We start from the raw sequence: 24,451 nt of genomic DNA on the forward strand, positions 1-24,451 counted from the left end.
CATTAAAAGGTACAAACTAGTGCTATTTTAGCAAAATTCACCCCAGTTTCCAAATCAATAAATATGTATATTTTTTTAAATACTGAATCACATAAAAAGAATCAGTGAATCAGTAAGTCACTTAACGGAATCTTTATGGAATCCAGTTTTACTTTTATTTATTTTACTAATATAATTACTAGATTCTTTCATTACTTAATCATTACAACCACGAGATGTGAGTTCATAACTTGTAATCTGTGTCTTCTACACATACTTTGCCTCTTCTTTAACCAATAATAATTAAAACCAATTGGCTCCCCAAGGAAAACTGGAACAATACCTACTTTCAGCATTGAAGGCACAATTCTACTTCGTCTTTATTGCTTTAGTTATTTAGTACTTTATAATATGTGCTCTATATATCGCACCCCTAGATCAAAAGAGTATCAACTCAAAAAAACTGTTTTTTCAGGAGAGACGAAAAACGTATATTTTTTTTTGGAATCTGAGCCCACCATCCACCCGCAGCAGTTATAGAGTCCTGAGGGACTCTCTGTCAGCTGCACATAGAGGAAAATCTTCAAAATATTTCTGAAGAAATAAATATTGCTCTATTCAATTAACGAGGGGGGAGGAGGATGTACGGACAGAGGCCGACACTTCATCCCCACCCCTCGGGATCCCCTCATTACCTCTTTTACTTTTAATAAAATAAAAACAATTAGAACACAAAAAAAAAATAAAAATAACAAAAACGTATATTGATGTTGCCTATGTAATAGTACAATGCATATTAAAGAATATTTACATCAAAACATTTCATACTAACTAGCTAACTAACCATCACGCCGCTTCCCCGAAGGGGGTAGGCACAGAGAATTGAACTCTTTTATTCACCTAAAGGAACATATAGTGCTATATTTTGAAGTATATTTTAGTTATCGACAAATCGGACAAATTGATATAAGCATCTTCGTTTGTAGAATCCGAATAAGTGATTATCTAAAAAAATTATAATTTTTGAGTTGATACAGTTTTGATCTAGGTGTGCGATATGTGTAAAATGATAGATATATATATATATATATATATATATATATATATATATATATATATATATATATATATATATATATATATATATATATATATATATATATATATATATATATATATATATATATATATATATATATATATATATATATATATATATATATATATATATATATATATATATATATATATATATATATATATATATATATATATATATATATATATATATATGTATATATATATATTTATATATATATATATATATATATATATATATATATATATATATATATATATATATATATATATATATATATATATATATATATATGTATGTATTGATCGGTCCAAAACTTTATAGATGAGTAGACCTAAAGGTAAAGACCCAATCAAAAGAAATTAGAATTTATCTTAATTTTCTAAGTAACGTGATATATCGTAAAAATTAGTTTTAAGCATAATAATTATTTTGATTTAGTTTGATATATTTAATGTGATGAAATATTTACATTCATTTATTTATCCATTCTAGATTCGATGAAAATATAGCATAATTTTATTATTTCAACACATCAAATATTAGCAACCACCAAACAAAAGGTAATAATAGGTCGTGGATGCGTTTAAAAATATTTATGTTAAAAATCGGTCGTTAGGGGCGTTTTTAAAATTGGCCTTATAGCCCTTTTAAATGACGTTCAATCAAGAGAACTCCTTTCGCGTCCAGTAGTTGCAGAACGCGAAATTAAGATCGTTGAAGGAGATCATTCAATTGAACCCAATTAAAGAATTCTCGGGCTTTGTGAAGCTGTGGCTGTGGGAGTCATTCCTTGTCATTCGTATTGCACTGCTGACAAACGAAAAAAGAGATACCCAAAGTACAAAACATATGTACATTACACACGCGTTCCACGTCCATATTGAGAAAGAAAACTCTTCATAGGGAACGTAGTATCTGGGTCAGTTTTCTCGATAGTATCCTTCCAATACTTAAGCTGAATCATCGTAAAATGGAGATTCGGATTTTCGTTTCGCAAGACTTATACGAAACAAATACAACATACATATTTTATAACAACGCATTTTCTGTTCCATGTTCTCTCTGATTCCGCGGCTTCACATGTTAGCCAATGCTTTTAAAAGTATAGATTTATTTAATATATTGTTATCCTCCTTGAAATCTGTACTTTCTCAGCATTTCTTCTCCATGTTATAATGGATAAATTTAAACGTTGTGTTTCACTCTCTCTTACTGCTCACCGATAGTGTTTGAAGGAGACGTGTATTTACTAGTGCTTACTACTTGTTATTTTATTTTTTAATTATGATTTTATGTTACAAGACTATTTGTTACAAGACTTTTTGTTTCTCTATTAGTGTATTCATTAGTGTATTTTTTTATTTTTGTATTAGATACTGTATATATTTGTATTATATGTATTACCTTAAAGGCTTCAGCCGTTCAATAAGTAAATAAATAAATAAATTGAACTCAATCAAAATAGTTCAAAGAACAATCAGTAGTCATTAAAAAATAATTATCTCACAAAATTATTATTTTCAACTTTTTTGAAGTCCCTAACGTAGAAACCATTTTCTAAACAACGGTAATTATTCAACTATTAAAGGATGTTAAAAAATAAATGTAAAGATCATCATTGAGATTTCAAAATTTTTTTACATTAACAAAATGCAACATCAAACAACTCCAACAGAACTTCAAATATTTTGGAACCAAAATTTTCTACAACAATGAAAATCCATGGTTTTATTTAAAACACGGAAAATAATTTAAAAAAAAAACTTTTTGCAAGGAAGAGAAATATTTCAAAGCAAAATTTATTTGATAACTGTTCTTTATTGTTATACTAAATATAGTAACACCTGTATCACTTTTAGATTCACTCAAATACCGTATACAAAATATAGGTTTAGGTTTTTTTTTTTAAATATTTTTACGTAGTGTATTACATATGCACCTATTTTTTACTGCCACATCAAATGTCATAAATTGGTATGACCAGCTTCTCAAAAATGAAATTGTTTTGGTTACTCCACAAATTATGTTACATAGACAAATATGATTCATAGAAGACGTTTTAATACCAATCACTTACACCTACAGGAATAATTTGCAAAAACAATATTATGAAACGTGTAGGTACGTAAGTATATGAAATGTGAATAACTGCTGTCAAGATAATAAACAACATAGTCGGCTAAAGAAATGTAGGTTATAATAACAAAACACTAATCAAATGGTTGCAATGAAGGTTGTTTTATTTCCGATACCGTTGCACATTTGTTATTATTTGTAATGAAAGAACTTGATTATCTAGGTAGGTACTCTAATACACTAATTTATTTATATTATAAAAATATTTTAAACTATTCGGTGCCCAATTTAAAATGACTTCGTTTGAAATATTCAAATTTTGTGAAATTTTAAATTTTAATGTTCTCTGTGGTGGCAGATTGCCTTAAATAAGTAATTAAACAGTGATTTTATTTTAATTTCAAAAACTTAAAATTAAAAATATATAAATAATTATTTATGAGGCCAATGAGGATGGTAATATAAGCAGAAGAAGGCCGAGGAAAACTTGGCCTAATCAAGTATTTAAAATACTTGAAGAAAGTGGTCAGGTCAGGAGTCGGAATAATCGTAATAATAAAGAAGAAGATAAAGTATATTTATTTGTAAGTTCAAAAGGTCTAGTAAGTAATTGGCGGGTATGCATGAGGAGACGCATGAATGTGGAAGAGGCGAAGATTCTTTGCAATAGACAGATTGGTGTGCCACTCTATTCGCTCTGCCTACTTCTGCGGGAAAGCAGCGTTATGGTTAGTTGGTTAATTATAAAAATAAATCCCTTTGGTATTTGTTATGGTAAAATAAATTTATTAAAGGTAATCTATTTGTAACTAATAAATAGATTGACGTATTAATAAATACATACACGTTTTTTATAAAAATAAATGTGAACTAGTAACGAGGATGCAGCATCCAACGTTTCCTTAATATTTTAATAAATCAAGTAGTTTTATTTTACTTAAGAAAAGCTATCATTGAATAGGCAGTCCATATTTATCTGGTAATATGTTCCTCCCACCTTCCAACGGTCACTTGACTCAAATCGTTATCAAATTATATTGTTAAATAATAACATCGCAAGTGAAGTGATATTCTGAAAACAAATATACAATACATACATAATGTACGGATGTATTATCTCATGTATTTTGTACATAGTACACTTGTTCGAGTACGTTACTGTATACCCAATATATTACTATCGCACGATATTAGAAATTTGTAAATAGATTCATAAATACACAATTTGAATCGTGAATGAAAAATAATGAAATTTAAGCAACTGAATAAACATTTTGCCCTTGACTCAAAAGTTAAAAGGATAAAAGTGAACACCACACCAGTGAGATATTTAAAAACCTTAATAATCTTTTTCCTAATTTCCTTAATTTCCTACCTTAATAATCTTCTGACCCTTGTCCGCATCCCATAGTGCAAAGGGCACTGCGGCAGACCGACGAAATGTTAACTCGATCGCTAATTATATGAAGGAAACCTTAGCAGTCCTAAGACACCTTAAACCAAATAATTTTGAGTGTGTACAAATATTAATTTTTAACATCTCATCAATGACCAGCCAGACCATCAAACCAGCCTATGACGGTCGTCAGCCCCGTAAATGTCCAGACTTACATATTCTTCTTCATCTTTGATGAGATGTCAAAAAATAAGACAAAATTATAATTATAATTATGATTAGACAATATACCTGTGGTTAAAAAATGGTATTCACCTAATTTTCCTTCTTTCAAAGATAATTTTTATAAAAAATTTCTTTGTATTCAATTTAAAACCGATGACAAAATTATAAACAATATTTGGTCTTTGCAAACGAAACGTTTAAAACAACTCACAAGAATCTCACGAGTCAATTTTCTTCACAAATTGGATATGATGTAAGTAATTTCTTAACCAGTTTTTGATTCCTCACATCAAAATACACAATGAAAACCTAATTTGGAATGGTTTATTTTGACGCCGACCAGTGTATTTAACAATTGATATATTTTTCATTTGGTTTTTAAGGGTTTCAAATTATTCCCATTATTATGCTGAAAATTATATTTCAAAATAGAGATTTTAATGATGTGGCTAAGCCTCTTGTACATGCTCTATTACTCCAGATCTAGAAAGAGAAGAATCTAGAAATTGTCACAAAAAATTGTAAAATGCACATTTTATTCAACACATGAACACATTCAATTTATCTAACTTTTATTTTAAGAATTATTTCTACCACATTTCAATATCTTGTTTGACTTCTCAGACGAGTTTATCGCATGTAGCCTTTGGCTATTGCAGTTATCAGACAACACTGCTTTTATGTAGTTAGTACACTTGGCAGTACGTAAATATAATTATTTGAATGTGAATACAAATATCATTCCACAAAATTACATTTGATTTTTTTGTTTATTGAAGCTAGTTAATAAGACAATTTCTTGACACAATGTTTTAATTAAAACTACATTTGTATCATATAATCTAATATTGTTTTCACATTTGCTTTATAGTTATAATATAACTGAATTACTATTTTTATTTACAAATTCTTCCCTCTGTAACATCATTAACTCTGAAAATAAATACGAAATAGTTTTATGAATTATTATTATTATAATTTGTGAAGAAGGTATTTGGATACTGAAAATAGTCAAATTTAACTTACGGTATTCGAATTTTTCGTTTGATTTTATTTTATAAATATATCGTTCGTAAGTCTTTACTCTCATCTATTTAGATGGTGATTAAATAAATATGAATGAAAATACTACTTTCAATGCCCTTATAATTATGATATCAGGACATCAACCGAAGTGATTTGGGATAAATAATGTGAAAATTAAAGATAAAATAAAATTTTACTCACGTGAAAGAAAATATATCCTATAAGCTAAAATACTTTTCTACCTATTATATACCTTCTTTTATTAACAATATAATGTTACTCCATTTTTATTGTTCATTAACAAAACATTATTTAGGCACCTTACATTAAACAAAAATATTTTTCGAAATGGTATTCACAAAAACAAGAATACATTTTTAAAGTTCACTAGCAAGTTTACAAGTTCAAGGTGTGTAAGTTCATTTTTATATATTTATCTGTATTTATAAGCAGAAATGATTCGGTTTAATTAATAAGTGTCCTTTGCACAAAATATGCGTAATGTACCTCGCCACCTAAAAAATAATTTCTCTTAGTAGGCATCTTAATTTAAAGAATATTAAAAGATGATACGTGAGTGGGTACGTATGCTCCACAGATTAACTCAACGTGTTATCAAAAATTATATCAAAGACGCATCATTTTTGTTCGAAGAAAAATTACTATCGCCGATGAGACTATTGTTTCTATTGAGCAAGAGCGAGTCGCTCATATCAGTTGATAATGTTCTACAAAATTAGTCTACTCAGTTTAAATGAATATCTCGGACTGTGAACAGCTCCTGTGGTACTGAGGAACACATACCGCGTAGTCCGATCCCTCTTCTTGTTGATTGAACTGATTGGTGCTTCCCATCCCGCGTTTGGTTGAATTAAGTCCTCTACGTGCGTCCAAATACTGCTTTTAGTGCTCTTTATCCTAACGAATCCTCCAAGAAATTATGTGAAACAAAATCAAATTACCCCGTTTAAAACAGTGTATATAATTTGATTTCAAAGCCAAATTTCACCAAAGTGCTACAAAAATGATAAAACAAAAGAACTAGAGAATTGAGTGGAAATTATTCAGTGAGAACAGAATATTTTTAGTGATCGAATTTTATTCAACGATCGATTCATGATAAATTTACTTGCATACACGAATATTGTTTCTATTGTGGACATTGCTAATTGAAGGTGAGTGTTGCGAAATCGACAAAACTACTTATTAATATTACAGTATATTGTTTTCTGACGAAGCAAAACCCGGTTTTTGTTTTGCAACGAAGCAAAATTCGTGCATTTTGGCAACTATGCATTATGCCTACACGTGTAAAATTATTCCATTATAATGGAATAATTTAACATGTGTAAGAGAAAATTTAATATTTCATAAATATGTTTATTTTTCGAGTTTAAATAAACTCAAAAAATTACATTTTGTTTTTGTTATAAAAATACACATATAAACCAGCCAATGACACGTCGTAAGCCCTGTCCTAACTTATTCATCTATGCTTAGGTGTTTGACACCAAAATCTTGTGTTGTATAGTGTATAGTCTTAATAATGCCTGTAATATTCCCGACCTTTGAACAAAAAACCAAGTGTCTTTTAATTACAGCATTATCTTATCATTGCACTGGATACCTAATGAGTATTTATTTATGCGACATTCACAAAACTCAAAATAAAAATGGCATCAATCTGTCATGTTTAATCAGAAGATTGATTGTTTTGAACCTTGCGTTGGCTTTATTCGATATTCGCAGATAACAATTTGATTTCATACATTATTACCCGTATTCACGAACCTGTTAAAATTTCAATTTGTAACGAAAAGTCTGGACAAAAAGAAAAGATTCTCAGACCCTCTATGTATACTCGTACCTATATCAGGCCAAAATAACAAATGATTTTCTCATTGATTGATTCGGCAATCACTTTGTGGATATTAATCTATCCATTTAAGTTTTACTTGGTAAATACTACTACACATTTCTTAAAATCTATTGCGACACGTGTTTCGATGCATTCCGAATCATTTTGTTAATCATACGGTGTTTGAAAATGATGCAGAATGGATCGAAACAAGTGTCACAATGGATTTTAAGAAATAGTGGTATTTACCAAGTAAAACTTAAATTGAGTAAGTTTTCCCTTTGATGCTCATTTGATATCACTCCGTACGGGTTTCTAAGTAGCAGGACTAATAATCGCCTTTCCTTTTTGTTATTAACGACCAAAATAACACTGCTTCGATTTTATGCAGTGCTCTTTGCACCATTAGGAATAGATAAGGGTTAGAAGGAAAGGAAGTATCTTACCCCCGCGAAGTAGAAACCATATTTTACAGTTGCTTTGCTTCCCATGTACTTAATTTGATAAACGCAACCCGTACGTTGTATTGTATTCAAAGAAATTTTAAACAATAAGTATATTTGATTATAATGACAATAAGTAGATTTGCAACAGCTCTTATAAAGTGATTTGCTTTTCGACTAGTACAAATAATTGTTTATATTGATAATCTCAACGTAGACGAAGAAGAATATGGAAGTCTGGGTATTTACAGGGCTTACTATTATAGGCTGATTTTAGTTATCATTGTGTACACGTGTAATTTGAGAAGTGTGGTTGTCAATCATAGTTAGAATGGTGAATGTTTACACGTGTATAAAGGTTTCATTTAAACCAGCCTATGACATGTCGCAAGCCCAGACTTCCATATTTTTCTTCATCTATGTTGAGATTATCAATATAAATAACTCCTAGGTGGAGACAAACCGAGAATTTGTAAATAAAGATTCTCAAAATATTTTGAACGAATACTTGCTATTTTTAAATACCTACATATTATGAAATTCTGAATGCTGTGAAAAAGTTGGAAATACAAAAATTGATTACATAATAATAATATGCAGATTGAAGACGATTGACAACAGTTTTATCAATATTTAATTTCGTTTATTGGCTGTTTTTCTCACTTTTATAGAAAAGGTCGTTCGTTTTAAATGCGCCTGTCAAAATTAACATACAATCCCCGTAACAAAGATGCGATTTCACGAATTTTCCATGTTTCTCAATATGTTGTGAATAATCGAATCAAGTCCGTATATACATTTAAAATCTAAAATCCCTTTTCACATTTAGTATTTTCAGTACCAAATATATGTATGTAAGTTTTAATTTTCTATTTCCGGCGCTACCCGTGTTTTTTACGAGTCGGATTTTCAAACCAGAGACTTTTTTATTTGTAGCTCCTGCTGTGGTATATAAACTATAAAATACACCATATGAAATTCAACAACATAGGAATAGAAAATTCGGTGAAAAATCAAGAAAAACACTAAAAACACAAAAGTAACAATAGTGGGTTTTTACCCACAAAATATAGTTAAAAAAATAATCATAAAACAAAATTAAGAACATCAAAGTAAAAGTGGGAAAATCGCCAATCAATGTCAATTTATTAATTTATTTGAGAAATTTATTCATACACCGGACTACTCAACGGACAAATATTTATGACTTCCTGCAAATATAAAGCAGTAAATCGATAAGATAATATGAATTAATCACCTGTTGATGAGAACATCTGTTTTTCTAGGACCAATCGTATTTACAACCAAAAAATCGTACATAAAGCTAATTTTTTATATTCAAATCATCATATTATTCCATAAAGTTTATGCCAAATTAATAAATAATATAGGTAATCAATCATTTCATTAATTCACCAACTAAAATTCTACAAGGCGAAATTACTGTAATTCATGTGATGTACAATCCAATACAAAAAAATAATATCTTGAAGAAAGGATTCGTAGAAAAGATATAGATGACGGAAGTGAAGGATATTACTGCTAAATAGAAAAGGAAGTAGAGAATATAAGAAAAAGTAAAAGTATCCGTACGACTCGCAGCAAAGAAAACCTCCATACAGTGTGGCGCAAAACTAATCACCCTATCGGAAGATGCTATAATTTTTGCAAACGGCGTCGTACGTCAATCATATTTGAAATTTGTGAACTCGACAGCATTACACGGGCACAAATATGCATCAAAACTGGCGGCAAAATCTTTTCCATTTAACAGAAAAAAATAAATGTTTAAATAAAGATTTTCATCACTCAAAATCATATTTTTATTTAGTAAAAAGGTTAAACATCAACAAAATTAGATGATTCATTTTTATGCCACCCTGAGTTTGTTTGTATACTGCAGCTGACTACTTGTTCACAAATGTCAAATATGATTGACGTACGACGCCATTTGTAAAAATTATAAAATCTTCCGATAGGGTGATTGATTTTGCGCCACTCTGTATAAATCAAAATATAGGTGTGTATACGTACATACTTAAAATTAGATTACTGTACAATAATTAAGGAGTGTCAGATTGCTGATTTGTTTCAAATTCTTCCTTTTATCTGCCTATTACAAATTATTATCATCTTTTGATGTAAAAACAAAGATAAAATTAAAACAAAGTACATATCTCACGAGAGATAAGAGAAGAGCCAGTGAGTGAACACACTCCAATATATCACACAAGTCTTATCAAAATGCAGGTGGCATCGCGTCGATCAGAAATTATAATTTTAGGAATCGAACCTGCGACGCCAGCTTCGCTGTCAAGCGTCTACCTCACTATCCTATGGCGCCTGTCATACAATGTTTATAATGTAATATTCTTATTATTACGACTAAACTAACAGTGCACAGCGAGACGTGGTACCAACCCTAACGTATGGAAGAAAAGAACGGAGCTAGCAAGAGAAGGAAGGAGAGGAATGCAGTTGAAATGCGATCACTCACGAATGTGCGGCAAAACAATACATAAGTTTTCTTCTTCCTTCTTCAAACCCTTATCCACACCCCAATGGTGTATAGGGCACTGCATCATAAAACGAAGCGTTATCTTGATCATTAAAGAAAAGGTGATCAGCCCTCCGCTTCAGGTACCAGCCCAGGGTAGTATGCAATAAATATTATAGTGAAAAAATCACTTATATTCATTTCACCCCCCCCTGAGAATCGAACCCGGGACTTCCAGAACGGTAGTCGAGCGTGCTGCCATTACACTATGGAGGCGGATATAAGTTTTAATGGTGACAAAAAAAGATATAATGCAAGACTGAGATAAACATCATCAGACAAATTTATTCTACTTGGAGGTGGTTTAGACACGTGGAACGAATGAGTGAGGTAAGAACGGTACAGCATATGAGGCTAATGTATGTAGTTAAAGTTAGAAGCAAAGGAAAACCGAGGAAAACTATGCATGATTCGTTATCATAAGTACTTTTACTTCGAATTCAAATACTTGGTGTGGACAGATCAGAAGTCAAAAACATCGGTGGGAATGTATGAGGAGATGCATGAATGTGGAAGAGGCGAAGAATGTTTGCTAAGACACACTGTTTGGCTACCCCTGCGGGAAAGCGGCGCAATCACACAGGTAGCATATTAGGGGAATGTATCAAGTCACATACATGGTATGTTATCTTTATAGGCAAGTACCTGCATTTCAGAACGATTAAGAATTTTCTCTTCAGTGTAGGTTTTTCTTAACCGGACGGAAAATTTGTCAGATAAGAACATCACTCATTTGATAAAATAATGAGCTGTAATTTTTGTTAATCACTTGGCGCACCTGTTCGAGGTTTATTATTTAATAATAGAAGGAACTAGATGACATTGAGATCGTTTCGGATATGCATGAAATAAATTTGTTTAACAAATTTGAAAATAATGTTGTAGACTATTGACCATATAAAAGTAATAGGAAGTTTGTTAAGATGAGACATATCGCTCACTCGTTTCAAGAACGTCATAAATCAAAAATCGTTAATTTTCAGTTGTGCATGTTTTCGGAATGCCCAGAAAATGTAGGTACTATATCCCAGCAAAAGAGGCATATTTTTAACTTAATATTTAACCGCTACAGGGCACTAAGTGTTGTTTTTGCATTTTGAAGAAAAGGTATTGTTTAATTATTTTTTTGAATAAACTAGTTATTTTTCAAATGGAGAAAAAACCTTCAGGTTTAACCTAAAAAGATCTGTTGCACAGTAAAAAGTTCAATAAGTGGCTTTATATTTATTTTTAATACATTGTATTATATTTTTAAACTTTAAAAACGTTCTCCTGAAAAATCTGGTTTTTTGTTTTATGACGTTCTTGAAAGGAGTGAGCGATATGTCATGTATGTTAAATTGAGAAAGTTGAAGATACAATCATATATTGAAAATGAGTGGCAAAACAGTGTAGCACTATTTTACTTGTTATTTTATGTTAAATCAGTGGTCGGCAAAGTGTGGCTCCGGAGCCGCATGCGGCTCTTTGACCTTTTAAGTGCGGCCCCAGCACAAATATCCGCGGGAAGGCTTTTCGGTTCTACGTATTCATGCGAACAATCTTTTTAAAACATGAACCTCTTCAAAAGCAAACTGAGAAATCGTTTTATTGATGAAAACCTGGAAACGTGCTAATAATAACGACATACAAACCTGACTTTATCAAACTTTCAAAGGAGATGTGAAGATATTATTCCCAATAAGTAGTATTCTTTTGGATACCTTATTTTAAAAAGATTTTTATTAATGAAGAAAATCCTTATTTTGTCTGAAATCAAGTTTTATTGGGTGTACCCGTAATTGTCTTAAAATATAATTAAGGTGTACTGGAATTGCAAACAGATTTGGCTTTCAATATTTTTTTTAACCGTTGTAATGTGCATATTTGGCTCTTTAGCTAATAAGTTTGCCGACCACTGTGTTAAATAATCGTTAAAAACCTTTGAAATAATAGACCTAACGCGTAGGTACTAACGTATTTTCCAATTTAGCCATTGTCACGAATCCGTCAGTATGTGAAACTCTTTGGACCGAAAAGGTTTAGTAAATGGTTCGTGTCCACACCCAGATATTATCATATTATAGTACAGATGAGACATAATGCACGGAATGATTTGCTCCATCGCACAACCAATCACAGTACAGAAGCTGCTCCCATCTCATTGAACTCGGTGATTCATTTGTATATTGTGAAGCCATCTATGGTATAAAACAATAGTCAAATCATCAATTATCATTATAATTACCTGCATTATTTACTTTCCCTAAAACTCACATAATATTGTATAGGGCAAATAAATTTTATATCATGTAGTACGTCAAATTTATTTGGCGAATGTGGTTGGCAATGGAAGCAAAGGAAGACCGAGGAAAACTAAGCATGATAAAAAAACGCTAACCTATCTGTCCTTGCAAACGATCTTCGCAATTTCCACATTCATGCTTATCCTATATATACACCAGCCGATATATACACCAGCCTATATATACACCAGCCGATTACTCCGCCACCTGACCTGACCAATTTCAAGTAAGAGAAATACTTGATAATGTCAAGTTTTCCTTGGTCTTCATTTGCTTCTATTACTAACCACATTCGCCTAATAAATTTGTTTTACTGTTCTTGCTTCGCTCATTCGATTCACATGCCCAAATAATATTAACACACCTTTCTTTATTTTATCGGTAGTACTTATCTCAGCCTTGCATTCATTCCTTATATCACCATTCGAACGTCTATCATACTATATATCATTTTGACGCACATACGCATAATATGGAGATTTGTAAAACGTTCGTCACAAGTTTAGTCCACAACATTCAATTTTGGTTTGTAAAAATGTTCAATTGTCGATAAAAAAATATTACAATGTATATTGAATTTATATGTTGTTATCAGAGGAGTGCATTCTATACAGGCAGAAAAGCAGTGCCTACCCTGGATTACTCGCGTTCCATATAGAAACACGACCAGTGCCTAAAAAAACTCTACACGTCACTGCTCGTTAATAAGAATTGACTTCGTATTTAATGGTCTGCTTGTATCTTTTATCAGTAGAATCATTCCTTCTATGCCTCTTCAATTAATTGGATAAATTGTGTTGGTTCTAAATGGACATAAACACAATTGAGCGTGGGTGGAGTTTAGTTTCAACTGATGATCATTAAGTAATTAAGCAATTGATGTTTTAAGTTGACTTGACGAACACGTTTTAAGAAAATGAAACTACACATCAGTATACTGTGTTGCAAAAAATCGTTGTATCAAATGTAGATATTATCGTACCAAATGCAAGCATAATTTTTATCATGTATGTATTATGTTCACATAATATGTTCTCCAATTTAGAATATGTTAATAATAAATCTTTATTCCAGCTTGACTAAGTGGTGGGTGCAATACTTAGTCAGCCATATATGTTTTACAACATTTTTTTATAAAATGAAATTAAAATAATAAACAAATAAAAATAAAAGTAGTGAAAAGAAACGGCGAAAGAAAAAAGGAAATTTGGAGAGATGTAGATGAAGATTAGCTCGCTGGTAAACGCAACACTGTGCTCCAGTGCCGCCACATGTCAAGCCCCCATTTGTGCTCCACGAGCCACTTTATGATGAGGTTGGAGCTCTTCTAAACAATATAAATAATATGTTCATTAATGAATTTGGCAGTCACTTTGTGGTAATACCTATAAAAAATTATTTAAGTTTTACTTCTTTTTTTTCTAAATAATGACTATGGTATAAAATTATTAAAATTAAAAATACAAAAAATTAGCGAAAAAAACTCACTCCGGACAGGTTAATTGTTATTACAAAAAAAACGTGGTCTTGATTTTAAAATAAATACTAATGGTTAGTTTTTTTACAGTTATACGCCGAGTATATTTTAATATGAAGACTAATTACTTGGGTACGTACCAGGTAAATCACAATTGATAAGGATATAATACCTTTTTTTTTGCAAAATTCTAATTTGCTTTTTATAAATTTTAGTAATATTATGTATGCTACCATATATGAATACTTCCGGTGTTTTCCCAGTCAGCTATTCACATACATTACCGTAAGTAGATGGACGTAGGAAGAACGTAGAAACGTAATACGGTCTGTAATAATCAGTTACGTGGAAATTATAAGAATCAGTCATATCTATGTACAATAATGCATCAGAGTCATTGTGTACTAATTATGCATTTAGGGTTATTGTCATAATATATTATTAATGTCATGTTGTATGATTAACTCAAGGTTCGTATAAGTATTTCATTTCTCTCTGCCAACCACTATTAATAAATAGGTATAAAAATACAGAAACGGAAAAAAATATGCAATTCTTTATACCAGGAAGTACTTTCCGATCTATCATATATCATGTATATAGTAGTATATTTAAAATTTAAAAAATGAAGTTTATAAGTGAAAAATAATAACGTATGTGGTTGGCGATAGAAGCAGAGGAAGATCGAGGAAAAGTTGGCGTTAAAAGTATTTCAAATACTTGAAATTGGTTAGGTGAGGAGCAGGAATAATCGGCGGATATGCATCAGCAGATGCATGGATGTGAAAGGGGCGAATATTGTTTGCAAAGACAGATTGCGGTGCGATTAACAGGTGCGGAGTTCTATTCTCTCTGCCTACGGTGTGATAGTAACTTAGTTTTAAAAACTCAGTTTTTAAATGTTTAGATAGGAACATCACCATAAAGTGTACTGCATATTTAATTTATTATCAATATTCTATTATTATTATTTTATAATTTTCATATTTTTGTGTCATTATCAGTATATTTTCCATAAACAAAAAGTTGTATCTGCAGACACAAAGAAAGTGACAGCAATATGTAGTCTAAAATGTTATAAAATAAATTCCTACATTAGCTACATATTTGAAATGTGGGTAATCTTAAAATAGAATAATAATGTAACAATTTATTTTGAGAAAAACATTAAACATGGAAAAAAATAACGTTCTATTTATACTTCATTATAAACGATTTATAAAAAAAAGTTCGAACAAAACTTCAGATAATTTCTTCCATTAAAATAATCATCCAAATTACTTTAAATACCTACCTAAGACAATTTCGTTTGTTGTGAGTCAGAATCAATCAGAAAATAACCAGAATAAACGTGTATTTTCCATCACCAAGAGGGCAAATATTGATAAACTTGTGTTTTTTTTCTTCGTGTATTTTACATTTGATAATAATAATTAACTCGGGATACTTAATATGGCTGGAAAATGGTGATTTGTTTTACAACTAGGCAGGGCTTTTTTTAAAAACAAAAAAAGTCCCAGAACTCAAATATTATTTCGTTTAATTGATTTTGAAAATTAAAAAATATAAATATGCATGTCTCCGTGAAAAAAAAGGTGCCGGAACGCCGCTCCATCGCGTCACATGGAAAAAAAGCCCTGCAATTAGGCATACCTAGATGCCTCAAGTATTTTATATATTTACTATATTTTAGTTATTCTAATATGTACTACACATTCTTTTTCGGTACTTACCTATTTTGTGAATCGTATTTATTATCTAGGAGGCACAGGAACAATGTTATTGTGTTTGCAAACATTCCAACTTCATACACATTATAGCTGTCATTCTTGATAAGACAGACCACGCAATGACCCGACTGCGATTATTATTCAATTAATAGAAAATCTTCTGCTTGCTTCTCAGAAGGTTATGTAAAAGTATATAATGGTATATCGGGTGATTCACAACATCCGCCCGATCCCATTTTCCTGAAAATGTGACTAAGATAATTGTTACATGGTTTGGTATTTTAAATGGGAAAATTTGTCGAGTATTTAAACAAAAATATATGGGTACACATTACATTGTACTACAATACTACAGAAAGCACACTTACTAAATATGTATCAACCAGGGACGTGCCTTCCATGTAAGCAGAAAAGCAGTGCCTATCCTAAATTACCCGCGTGACATTTAAAAACGTAACAGTAGGTACCTACCCTTCGTAAAAAAGTAGTACCAGCTTACCTTTATACCTACCACTACTGCCTACCCAAGTAAGTAGTACCAGCTTACCTTACTACGTACCTCTACTGCCTACCCTACTAAGTAGTTCCAGCTTACCTTACTACCTACCTATACTGCCTACCCTAATTAATTCCCTGTGCACGCCACTGTTATCAACATTTTTTTAAAAATAAAACATTCAAAGCCGCGTTTTGTTATTAATAATTAGGGTACCTATTATAAGTCTGTCAAATTAAAATTATTTATAATATATACTAAACATGTGATTGTAATTTTGTATCTAGAAGAGCATACATAAGTATATGCAGCCGTGATAACCTAATAACTCCTACATACAGGCAAATATTTTACGCGAATGCATATGTGGCGGGTCATTCTATGATTTCTGGGGCACTCGAAAACATTCAATTCATGAAGCGAGGGGCCAGACGTGTCACCACGCATATTTTTTTTAAAGAATGTTTATTGGATTTTTTATTTTTATTATTAATATTAAAAAATATTTGTATGTTGCATGTTGGGTATTTTTTTTTATATATATATTTTTTTTAAACTTCTTACTTTTCAATAGCTTTTTTATTCAAAGCCATTTATTTTTCGAAGAAAAACTCGCCATAATAAATTTTCTTTTGTGAGCCATGTGTCCACACCGGAAGGTGGCAGGTGGGGAAGAAAGGTTATGGAGTGGCGACCGAGACCTGGACGCAGAAATGTAGGCCGTCAACCAGCGAGATGGACAGACGACAGCGCCAAAATTGTCGGAAAGAAGTTGTCAAAGAAGGCTCAAACTGCAAGGAGTGGTAGGCAGCGAAGGAGACCTTCACCCAGCAGTGGGCATGCGAGATGTTTTATAAAGATGGAAAGATTGATAAAGATATTAAAAGTAAAGTGAATGTTGGGGACACAGTGAATGGTGCACTGAAATCAGTAATAGCAAATAAAAGCCTAGCAACGAAAGCTAAATTGGCAGTACACAACAGAGTCCTGGTACCAACCATTATATATGAAAGTGAAGCATAGAGTTGGCAAAAGAAGGATGAAAGTAGACCGAACGCTCCCGAAATGCGATCTCTCAGATAAATGTGCACCAAAACGATATATGATAAATGTTTAAATGGTGAAGTAAGGAAAGAATGCAAGGCCGAGATAAACTTATGGATATAATTAAGAAAAGTGTGTTGAGAAGGTTAGACATGTGAAAGGAATGAGCGAGTAAAAAACGGTAAAAACACCAAATTGGAAATAGGAGCAGAGGAAGAGCAAGGAAACTTGCATGATCAATTATTTCATATACTCGAAAGTGATCAGGTCAGGAGTCGGAATAAGTGAGGATATTCGCCAAGATGTAGTGGTATGGCGTTCTATTCTCTCTGCCTACCCCTACGACAGCGGCGTGATGTTTAGTTAGATAGGAGGTAAAATACATGATCGTCGAAAAATCCCAAAAAATTAATCAATGAATCATTTTTATTATTATCCACGACCTAACGAGATCCACGCAACGGACGTGTAGATAAAAACACGATAAAACAAATAATCTAAAATCCAAGACATACAAGGTGGCGATGTGTAATGTCAGTGCTCCATTGATAAGAAAGGAACAAAGTGTAACAATGATAAAGATTGGTACCAATTATTATTATGCAATTCATTCCAATCACAATCTACATTATCAACTCACAAAATCAATCAGTCGGCCATCGAGGGTCATTGGTTGGAAATTTAAGACACGTGTCATACGAAAGACTCCTCAAAACTCGCGCAACTTCGCCATCTTGGTTTTTCTCTTACGCGCCCTGTATTATCGACGGAACACATTTAACAAAAAAAATAAATCATAGAAAATACATGAACAGTAAAAATACATACATAGATTCTTCTTACTCCACCTAATGGTGCATAGGGCACTGCATCGCAATAACAACAAAGCAATAATAAATATTCTAGCAAAAATCACTAAAATGATGATGGTGATGGTGCATAAGGTAACGCATCATATAAAGCAGTGTTATCTTGATCGTTAACACACGAAGGAAAGGTGATCAGCCCCCTGCTTCAGGTACTAGTCCAGGGTAATATTAAATAAATATTTGAGTGTAAAATCACTAATATTTATTTTCAACCCCCCCCCCCCCCCTGGAAATCGAACCCGGGACCTCCAGTACGGTAGCCGATCGTGCTGACCATTACACTACGGAGGCGGAATTTAATCTACAGTATATAAAATATATTTACGATTTTTTTACATAATTTTTCGAACAAATATTCATTATTTGAAATGGTGATTTTATTATTTCGAACAAATATTCGTTATTTGAAATGATGATTTTATTTTATCGAACAAATACTCGTTATTTGAAATGCTGATTTTATTTCTTCGAACAAATATTCGTTATTTGAAATGATGATTTTATTTCTTCGAACAACTATTCGTTATTTGAATTGATGATTTTATTTTTTCGAACAAATATGCGTTATTTGAAATGATGATTTTACTGTGTGGTTCCAGGGTCGGCATGCGGTGGCTGGCGGCGCTGGCGTGGCTGTCGGGGCTGGCGGCGCTCGGCCCCGCGGGCGCCCTCGTGCCGAGCCCCGCGCCCGCCGTGCCGGGCGCCAAGCCGGAGCGCTGCACGTACCACCGCGCCTACAGCATGCTCGGCGTGCACTGCTCCGCGCTCAACCTGCACGCCGTGCCCGCCACCCTCAAGTCCAGCATAGAAGTAAATAAATATCTTAACACAATTCGGAAGGTTGTTTTTTACGCCCGCGAACCGCTGACGACAGGATTTGATAATTGTGTACATATAGTTTAGACCTTAACAAAGAGATTGGTACATATATTTTGTACATATAGTTTCTTCTTCAAAACCATTATCTTGCACCCCGATGGTGCAGAGGGCACTGCATCATATAAACGCAGTGTTATCTTAATAACACATGAACGAGAGGTGATCAGCCCTCCGCTTCAGGTACCAGTCCAGGGTGGTATTGAATAGATATTACAGTGAAAAAATCACTTACATTTATTTGACTCTCCCTGGGAATCGAACCCGGGACCTCCAGCAAGGTAGCCGAGCGTGCTGACCATTACACTACGGAGGCGGACATATAGTTTAGACTTTAACCAAAAGATTGGTATATAATATTCATATAAAACATTAAATAATTCCTTCTATTCTGAATTTGAAATGTGGCTAGCGCGAAAGGTAAAAAACCCTTCCCATCCTTAGCATCAATCGAACGAACGGGTGGGAATACCTTTCCCGTTCTTGGTGTGTTAACAGGAAAAATAAACTGAATTTATGTAGTCACCTTAAATATTTAACTGTGGTAATTCTAGGGACTTTATTTTTCACTACCTTAAATTCAATTCTGTCCCGGCTTCCGTGGTGTAATGGTTAGCGTATTTATTTACCGTGCCTGAGGTCTCGGGTTCGATTCCCAGGGGGATGTGAAAATAAATTAGCGATTTTACACTCTAATGTTTATTTCATATTGACCTAGACTGGTCCCTGAAGCACAGGAATGATCACCTTGTCTTGATGTAAGTAACGAGCAAGATAACCCTGCATTAATGCGATGAACTGCCCTATATATCATTGGGTGCGGATAAGGGTTAGAGAGAAAAATTCAATACGAACCGAAGAAAAATAATCAATTTAAAATATAGGTTATTTTTGTTTAAAAATTATATCAAACTTGGTGTACCCGGTCACACGTTGCAGTGGCTCAGTCTGGTTAAATGGAAAAGAACTAAATATAAAAAGCACACGTTTCTCACTTACCTTTTCCTTTTAAGTATTTTGCACATATAATAATATAATATAATAATAAGTAGTTACTTATTTGCCTTTGAAAACCATTTTCACCTTTCACCTGTTGAAAAAACAATAGAATCTCAATTAGTTTGCTTTAAATTTAATTTTGTTCAAAATTCAAATTTAAAAACAAAACTTTTTTTTGATGAACACATGAATAAATTATACCTACCTAGGTTTAGGTATTTAGGTACCTACACATATTCAAATCTACCAAAGGAGACCAATTTTTATAAAATTTGAATTTGGAACATAAACCAACTCTATCTGTTAAATAGTGTAAGAGCCTATAGAGGAAAAACATACATACATACTTTCATTTATATATTTGTATGTAGTATAATCATTTTTAACACCAATATTTTTCCCAAAAACACAAAAATATCACTCACCCCTATGATTTTTCAGTATTTCAGACAATTTATGGACTAGAGACCTTTAGAGTCACAGTAAAGTGGAAACAGTCTTCAATTTACACACATTGTCATTGAGACTCCCTTGACTTGAAGCTTTTTAGTGTTTTATTTATAAATGTATTTAAATATCTCCAATTTTATTTTATTTTTACTTTAATGTTTCATAAGAAATAATATTTTTTTCCATTTGTTTCAGATTTTGGATGTGTCCTTCAATAGGATTCGAGATCTACGAAATGCGACATTTCAAAGATATACATCATTACGATTTTTATACTTGGGTGATAATATGATACAAAGTATTGAAGCAAGTGCGTTCGATCCGTTGACATCTTTGGAGACCCTAGATCTGTCACTGAACGCCCTGACCACCCTTCCCGTCTTCATCCTCAACTTACCGTCTCTTCGGAGGCTGTACATGTCGGATAATGCATTAATCAATGTGGTCAATGACATGAAAACTGCGGAGAAACCTTTCAAAGCTCCCCTAAATTTCCTCAGTTTGTCCAAGTGTGAATTGACTACAATACCAGATTTCGGGGTCATGTCAGAACTAGAACATTTGAACATATCCGGGAATGTGCTAAGAAACCTGCTCCCAAAAGATTTCACTCAATTCTGTGGGCTTACGACATTAGATTTGACTGGAAGCATCTACGCAGAAGATGCGTGCACATATAAACCATTATCAGTTTGGTTCAATGAAAAACATATAAGTGTTATTCCAGATGTTTACAGCATATTCAATCCAGAAAGCCAAGGTAATTATTTATCCAAATAGTTTCTCCCTATTAAAAATATTAAAAAAACGTTATGATGAAACTTTTTCAAAATAGCTTTGTTCAATTCCCCGTACAGTAATAATAATTTTGCACAGTTTATGTAGCACTCTTTTAGTAAAATACTACCTTAAGGGTGCTTCATTGTGAATAATAAAAGGGAAAATGAAATTATCATAATTATTTGGAAATAAATGCATTTTTTGTTTTTTCTAAAAATCATCTTAATCTCACTGTTTCTAACTTCTGCTGGAAGAACTATCCATGGAATCGGTCCCTCAACATTACAGCCATGCTCGCCAAATATAGTACATTGGTTGCGAGCTGGCAACATCGATTTATCCATGGCAGTTGTTGTAGCTGATCAAAGATTAAGACTTCTAATGGCTAATTCGTCCAGAATGCAGTTCTGTTAAGAGTAGATACTTGGAGCCATATAGTATTGATTTATTCATAGGCAGACAAAGCTTACACTCCACCTTTTCGGAAAAGCGTAACAAGTGCAATTTGTAAAGAAGTAGAGTGACATGTGTCCGCCTCCGTAGTGTAATGGTCAGCACGCTCGGCTACCGTTCTGGAGGTCCTGGGTTCGATTTCCAAGGGGGGTAAAATAAATACAAGTGATTTTTTCACTGTAATATTTATTCAATATTACCCTGGACTGGTACCTGAAGCGGAGAGCTGATCACCTTTCCTTCATGCGTAAAACAATCAAGATAACACTGCGTTTATATGACGCAGTGCCCTATGCACCATCGGGTGCGGATGAGGGTTTGAAGATGAAGAAGAGTGACATGACTGAATTTAAAAATTCCTAAAACTAGTCTCGGTGCAGTGATTTATACTGATTGCAGTCGAGTCCTTTTAATCTACAAATGAATTTATCCATTGATGGGCAGCATGAATTGGCAAGTTGTTTCAAATGCTCTTAATTTGATTAGCCAAAAAAAACATGTACTTGTTGTTTTGCTGATTTGAGTCTCCAGAGAGATCAGAATCTAAAAGCACGCCACACAATTCAAGAGGCGGTGAAATAATACTCCTAGTATCGAGTAGTATTGTGTTACGAGTTAAATTCTGTCGTCTGAGTATGTCCAGACTATCCAGAGTTGTCCTGTTTTATCGATACACTTATCAACAGAATTGACTAGTTCAGCTTTTTACACCTGTTTAGAACAAAAATAAATTAGAATATCTACCACGTACCAGTGATACCCAATCCATATGACCTTATTATGTTTCCACATCTTTAGTGTAGAGAAGGTAAATATAAAAGATGACCAAAGACTAAATAAACCTTGTGGTAGGCCATTTGAGACTATTAGACTTGTAGACGCTTGGGGTATTATATAATATTTATGATTCGTTTTCTTGATTACATGACCATGATAATCAGTTTTACATTTCTTCTTCTTTTTCTCTTCTAACCCTTATCCGCACCCAATGGTGCATAGGGCACTGCATTGTATTGACAAAGTATTATCTTGATCATTACGTACATGAAGGCAAGGTGATCACTCCTGCGCATCAGGGACCAGTCCAGGGTAATATTAAATAAATATTAGAGTGTAAAATCACAAATATTAATTTTCACCCCCCCTTGGGAATCGAACACGGCACCTCCAGCATGGTAGCTAAACATGTTCACCATTACACCACGGAGGCGGGCTATTTAAGGGCAACATAATTCTTAAGATTTTTTTTTAGTATTTATTTTATACTTTTTTTCAGATACCCGGAATTGTCCCGATGTGCAATTTAGCGAAGAAGATATAAAAACACACGAAGAATGTAGAGCTGCTGTCAAAACAAAAAAACTAGAAAAGGTGGTCAAGAAGACTTGGATTATCATAGCAGCAAGTCTCGGAGGATTCTTGCTTTGCTTCACCATCTTACTGTACTGGATCCATCGAAGGAACGTCAGGAAAACTAAGAATCTTACAAAAGTTACAAAAAAAAATGAAGCTCAAAGCAACAAAACAACAAACTTGTTGAGTGATGTTTCATGAACATAAAAAATTGCACAACCACTCGTAGAATTAATTTTAAAAAAAGTGATATAATCTTAAAAATACTATGGTTTTGAAAAAGCTATTATTATTCGTTATTTTTACTTACAAAATAAATGATTAGCATTTATATTAAAATATAAGAATGACTGAGTAGAATTAAAAATCGTAAACTATCAAATCGTAGAACACTGTCGGTTGATTTCGTAATATCTTATTTTAAGATCACAAAGTATTGATTTTGGACATTGATGTAGGATTGATTTATATAAACAAAATAATGTTTATTTGTTTTTGTCAATATTGCGTGCAATTTTGCACGCACAACTGTGAAAGCGAGTGTCTTACCTTGTGCCATTAATAATTACATGATACCAAATATAAATACCAAAACATGAATCAGGATGTGAGTCTGGTCAAATATAATTTTAAACCTTTGGGCAAAAACCACACATGCCACAAAAACCCTTTTTTATACACGAGAGAGTGAAAATAAATATCTTTGTTAGCATATTACAAAAAACAACATACTTTTCACACCTGATTTGAAGATTTAAAAAAAATATACAGTTCTGTTGTAATCAAATATAAAAAATAAAATTGTTTTTTTTTAAGACATTTGTTTTTTTAGTCCCAACGTCTTCAATTTTAATAATTTAATAATATTTATATATGAAATGTTTTACAATATTTGTATCATGGATATACATTTAATAGATAAAATAAACTGGAATTAAAAATGTCTAATTTCTTATTTTTTAATACCCTTACACAAA

At 32.4% G+C, this 24,451-nt stretch overlaps 1 protein-coding gene and 1 long non-coding RNA gene across 2 annotated transcripts; one reads left to right on the top strand and one right to left on the bottom strand.

Annotated features, from left to right (window-relative positions):
- Positions 1 to 6,551: 6,551 nt before the first annotated feature.
- Positions 6,552 to 24,417, top strand: Lapsyn (Leucine-rich repeat activity-regulated protein at synapses). Its single transcript, XM_088256735.1, has 4 exons — positions 6,552 to 6,979; positions 19,163 to 19,373; positions 21,084 to 21,648; positions 23,398 to 24,417. Exons 2-4 carry the CDS (start codon positions 19,170 to 19,172, stop codon positions 23,673 to 23,675), a joined length of 1,047 nt encoding a protein of 348 aa, XP_088112861.1. The 5' UTR covers positions 6,552 to 6,979; positions 19,163 to 19,169; the 3' UTR covers positions 23,676 to 24,417.
- On the bottom strand, positions 14,186 to 18,677 carry LOC148313806 (uncharacterized). Its single transcript, XR_015839300.1, has 3 exons — positions 18,335 to 18,677; positions 16,158 to 16,394; positions 14,186 to 14,274 (listed from the first exon to the last, which is right to left on the bottom strand). It is a non-coding gene; the product is annotated as an uncharacterized LOC148313806 (long non-coding RNA).
- Positions 24,418 to 24,451: the final 34 nt, after the last annotated feature.

This window comes from Brachycentrus maculatus, unplaced genomic scaffold, assembly GCF_059751285.1.
Source record: "Brachycentrus maculatus isolate JH-2025_06_01 unplaced genomic scaffold, ASM5975128v1 h1tg000005l, whole genome shotgun sequence".
NCBI lineage: Eukaryota > Metazoa > Arthropoda > Insecta > Trichoptera > Brachycentridae > Brachycentrus > Brachycentrus maculatus.

Bases quoted from the DNA above. Each gene is read 5' to 3' on its own strand.
- Lapsyn (XM_088256735.1), top strand. From the start codon at position 19,170: ATGCGGTGGCTGGCGGCGCTGGCGTGGCTGTCGGGGCTGGCGGCGCTC. The intron at 19,374-21,083 runs GTAAATAAATAT...CATTTGTTTCAG, and splicing joins CCCTCAAGTCCAGCATAGAA to ATTTTGGATGTGTCCTTCAA. The intron at 21,649-23,397 runs GTAATTATTTAT...ACTTTTTTTCAG, and splicing joins ATTCAATCCAGAAAGCCAAG to ATACCCGGAATTGTCCCGAT.